Source organism: Penaeus vannamei, chromosome 40, assembly GCF_042767895.1.
Source record: "Penaeus vannamei isolate JL-2024 chromosome 40, ASM4276789v1, whole genome shotgun sequence".
Taxonomy (NCBI): domain Eukaryota; kingdom Metazoa; phylum Arthropoda; class Malacostraca; order Decapoda; family Penaeidae; genus Penaeus; species Penaeus vannamei.
Window position 1 is genome coordinate 16,297,670 of NC_091588.1, and position 5,000 is coordinate 16,302,669.

Sequence of the window (5,000 nt, forward strand, 5' to 3'; positions counted from 1 at the left end):
TTATTTTTGTTATTATTACTATTATTGTTTTTATTACCATTGTCATTATTATTGTTGTTGTTGTTGTTATTATTATTATTATTATTATTATTATTATTATTATTATTATTATTATTATTATTATTATTATTTTTATTATTATTAGTATTAGTATTAGTATTAGTATTAGTATTAATTATCATTATCATCATTGTTATTATCAATGTTATTGTTATTAATAAAAATTATTATTATTATTTTTGATGTCGTTGTTCTTGTTATTATTTTTATTACTGTTGTTACTTTTATTATCATTATTATTGATGTTATTTATTTTTACTATTATTATTATTTTATTACTTTATTACTGTTGCTGTTGTTGTTATTATTTTATCATTATTACTATTATTGTTTTTATTATTATTATCATTATAATGATGATGATGATGGTGATAATTGTTATATTTTTATTATTACTATTATTGCTGGTATTGTTATTATCATTATTATTATCAATATTATTATTATTCATTACTTTCATTCATTCATTTATATTATTATTGTTGTTGTTTTTGTTGTTGGTGGTGCTGTTATTATTTATTATTATTATTATTATTATTATTGATGTTGTTGTTGTTATTATTATCGGTTTTATTATTATTATCATTATCATTATTATTATTATTGTTATTATTATTTTCATTATTATTACTATTATTATCATTATTATTATCATTGTTACAATAATTATTATTATCATTATTATTATTATTGTTATTATTTTTATCAGTATTATTAATATTATTATTCTTGTTGTTTTTGTTACCATCTTATTTTGTTGTTGTTGTTATTATTATCTTTAATTATATCAATATAGTTATCACTATTTCTTTTTTAATATTGTTGTTGTAGCTGCTGTTGTTATGATTTTTATTATAATCATTACTAGAAGTAGTAATATGAGTCTTATTATTATCATTGATGTTGTTGTTGATGTTCTTCTTATTATTATTACTATTATTGTTATTACTATTCTCATTATTATTACCGTTATTATTATCATCATTGCTATTGCTGTTGGTGTTATTATTATCATTATCATTAGTAGTAGTAGTAGTATCATTACCTATATCATTCTTAATATTACTATAACTCTCATTATCATCATCATTATTACAATCATAATTTTAGCTATGATTATGATTTTTTAAAATATCATCATTATTATTTTTAGTGTAAATATTATCCTTTTTATTAATATTATTATTATTATTTTATTATTATTATTATTATTATTATTATTATTATTGTTATCATGATCACCAATGTTATTATCTTATTATGGAAGAAGTTACAGACACCGACGCGCGTAGATAGAGATTAATGGACACCGCCATCTTATAGAGCGGAAAGTAGCGTGGGATAGAACATACTTTAAGCTGCAGCGGTCTCATATCTCATAGTCACCGCTAAATGACGAACATATAACGCGCGCTCGCCTTTCAAAGTCGATCAGCTTGTTTATCTTGCAAGGAAAAACACAACACTGAACCATAACTCTTTAATGCGATGCCCTAAGTAGTTCCAATATTACTACGTGCATGTCAGTACAATATTTGGCTACATATGTGTATAATGTTACACATTCATGCTCTTAAAGTGTTTTATTAATGTCATTATACTTCATTTGCGTGTTTTAAGATTGATTTATAGCCTTGGATTCGTGTGCATTCTGCATTTCACACTTCCTTTCGCCTGCTGCCTGGTTGACACCTGGCCGGCCCGCTCATTTCGAGATGGAACGCCGGTAAGAAATGTTGCGTTTTTAGTGTTGTGCTCATTCTGGGTTATTCTTAAGACTATACAGTGACAAAGAAGATAAAATGGACTTCAATAACGATCCCAGTTTAATATGTGGGCCCACCAAGAGCTCCAAATGCCGAAAAAAGTTATTAAAATCGAAGCAGTCCAGACGGTAGAAGGGAACAAAAGAAAGTTTGACGGTTCCAGATATAAAGGAATTTGGTTTATTATTTTTCGTATGAATGCAGCTCTATCTTGCCGTGCATACCGAGGTGGAAAGAATGTGTCCCGGGGGTGTTGGGGGGCTTGCCCCCCATCAACCCTCCCCTCGGGCAGTGCCCGAAGGGCACGCTTAGTCACGGAAATTTATATTGATATATTAGGTTGGTTTATGGGTCAATACGTTTTTTGGGGGGTTGGAATGTGTGAATTCCCGTAGACTTTTGCCGAAAAGTGGGTTGGATTCCCGTAGAGATTTTGATTTCTGGCGCGTCAGTCCGTAGAATGTCAAAGATGGTGGTTACACCCGTAGAGTTTCGTTGGCCGATTTTAAGCATTTAATGTGCTAGTTTTACGCATTTTAAAATCTTTATTATTCTTATTTAAGCCTGTATTACCCCATAATTTCCCTGATATACTTCATGCCCTCCCCTGCTAACGGGACTATCAAATCAAGATCGTCGACGGGGAAATTGTACTCGATCTCCTGAACGATTCATTCGCTAAAGAGAATCGATGAAATCATTGGATTTCCTGCAGAAAAACACCCTTTTTTCGATTTAGTCTCTGGGAGGGTCTCTGTAACAATTACCCTTATTATTTTTTGTTTTAATAATTATTATTATCATTATTATTATTACTGTTTTTGTTGAAGTTGTCATCATTATTTTTATAATCATTTTGGTCGTTATGGCCATTGTTATTATTAAAATTATTTATTATCGTTTTCTTATTTTTTATTTTATTATTATTATTATCATCATTATTATTATCATGATAATCACTATGATTATTTCTAATTCATATTTTTATAACCTTTGCTCTTATAGTTATCATTATCATTATTATTGTTATTATTATTATTTTTACTATTGTTATTATCATTATTATTATTATTATTATTACTAATATCATTATCATTATCTTTATTAATACCATTATTAGTATTATTATATTATTATTATTGTCATTATCATTATTACTATTACTATTATTGTAATTGTTGTTTTTTGTAGTTCTTATCATTATTATCATTTTCAAAAGTAGTAGTCGTAGTATTAGTAGTATATTATCAATTCTATTATTACTATTGCTATTATTTCTTTATTAGCATTATAATTATCATTATTATTGTTATTATTTATTGTATTATTGTTGTTTTTGTTGTTGAAGTTTTTGTTGTTGTTTTTGGTCTTTTTGTTGGTGTTAATATTAGTATCATCATTATTTGTGTCATAATATTTTTGCTATTATTATAATTATTGTTGTCGTTGCAATTATTATCATCATTATTACCATTGCTATAATGTTATCATCATCATCATTATCATTATTATATTATTATTTTATTATTATATATTATTATTTTATTATTATTTTATTATTATATATCAGCATTATTTTTGTCATTGCTATTATTTTTATAATTACACTCCTCCTTCTCTTATCATCACCATCACTCCCGCTTCCCCGCTGTTTCAGATCCGCCCACGGGTCGCCCAGCTCACGGCGCCAACAAACGGCTGTACTTCGATGTGAACGACGTGCCTCTGGACCACTCGCTTCTCGGGGCGGAAATCCAGGTCCACAGACAGCCTGGTTTCGACGAGGTGGTCACTCTGCATGTGTATGTGGTCACCGATGAACAAGGGTGAGCGGTGGGAGTTTTTGCTTTGTTAATTTGGTCTAGTTTGTATTTTTGTGTTGTGCATGCATTGCTTGTTTGTGATTGTTTGTCTGCATGTTATTTAGTAAGTGAGGTATATGATATATTTTCATATCTTCATATTTATAAAATATCAAATGTAACCAGACCACATAATTGAAAAAAAACGATGATGATTCAAATAATACCCTCGATATACCATCAATTTTCCTTAAAAAAAGTAAAAATGACAAAGACCCATGTAGAATCATCTTTCCCCTCCAGGAGCGAGTCGAAGGTGGCGCGGGTGAGCCTGAGCGAGCCCGGCTGGGTCACGGTGAACGTCACGCGGCCCGTCCTCTCGTGGCTCATCTTCCCCGACACCAACTACGGCCTCCGGCTGGCGGTCACGTCGCCCGGATACAGTGAGTGGCGGAGTGACTGTGAATGGGGATATATACTTATATGTTTATATATGCACATATATGTTTATATATACATGTATATGTTTATATATGCATATCTGTGTGTATATGAATATATGTGTGTGTGTTTACGATCCATATTTTGCGTTATAGACTTCCTTATTCCTCCATTCCTAAAACACCGTATCGAAGGAACAACGTCATTCACCATTCGCCCCAGTGAAGTTCATTCCCCCGACTCCTCCCTCCAGAACACGAGCGGCACTTCCACGAGGTGGGGATCTCCGGCTCCCACGACGAGGAGGACTACAGGCCCTTCATGGTCGGCTTCTTCGCCCTCCCGGCCAGTGCCCACAAGAAGAAGCGGATCCGTACCGCCCGCTCCGTGGCCAGGCCAGCTATCAGCAAGCCCAGGAAGTACAGGGGTCGGTACTCGACGCTCGCTCGCTCGCTCTCTCTCTCTCTCTCTCTCTCTCTCTCTCTCTCTCTCTCTCTCTCTCTCTCTCTCTCTCTCTCTCTCTCTCTCTCTCTCTCTCTCTCTCTCTCTCTCTCTCTCTCTCTCTCATCTATCTATGTATCTATATATCTGTGTGCGTGCGTCTGTGTATGTGCGCGCGTGTGTTTTACCTTCATAATTTATTTTCCTATGCATACTTTCCTTCTGATCAAATGTAAAAGTAAATATAAAGAAGCCGAAGTAGGCTAATCACAGAGGTCTGAACATGTTGCTAGAACCAAATGGGAGAATATGTTGGTTGTGTTGCCTTTGATGCTGTTTTTCTTCTGCTTCTCAGGCTGTCAGCAAAGCCGAGGAGATGCTGGTATTAAAATATATGCAATAACATATTGAAGTAACACGAAATCCTGAATCAGTTGAATGAAAAACAGCTGTATTTATCTTGTTGTTGTAGCAACACATCAGTGGATCT

The 5,000-nt window shown here is 32.2% G+C and overlaps 1 protein-coding gene across 1 annotated transcript in view; it reads left to right on the forward strand.

Annotated features, from left to right (window-relative positions):
- LOC113804500 (protein 60A-like) overlaps positions 1 to 5,000 on the forward strand; it is a 13,291-nt gene that overhangs the window by 7,329 nt on the left and 962 nt on the right. The window contains exons 2-4 of the mRNA XM_027355389.2: positions 3,484 to 3,652; positions 3,932 to 4,071; positions 4,323 to 4,496. Coding sequence (XP_027211190.2) covers positions 3,484 to 3,652; positions 3,932 to 4,071; positions 4,323 to 4,496 — 483 coding nt within the window. The remainder of the gene's footprint in view (positions 1 to 3,483; positions 3,653 to 3,931; positions 4,072 to 4,322; positions 4,497 to 5,000) is intronic.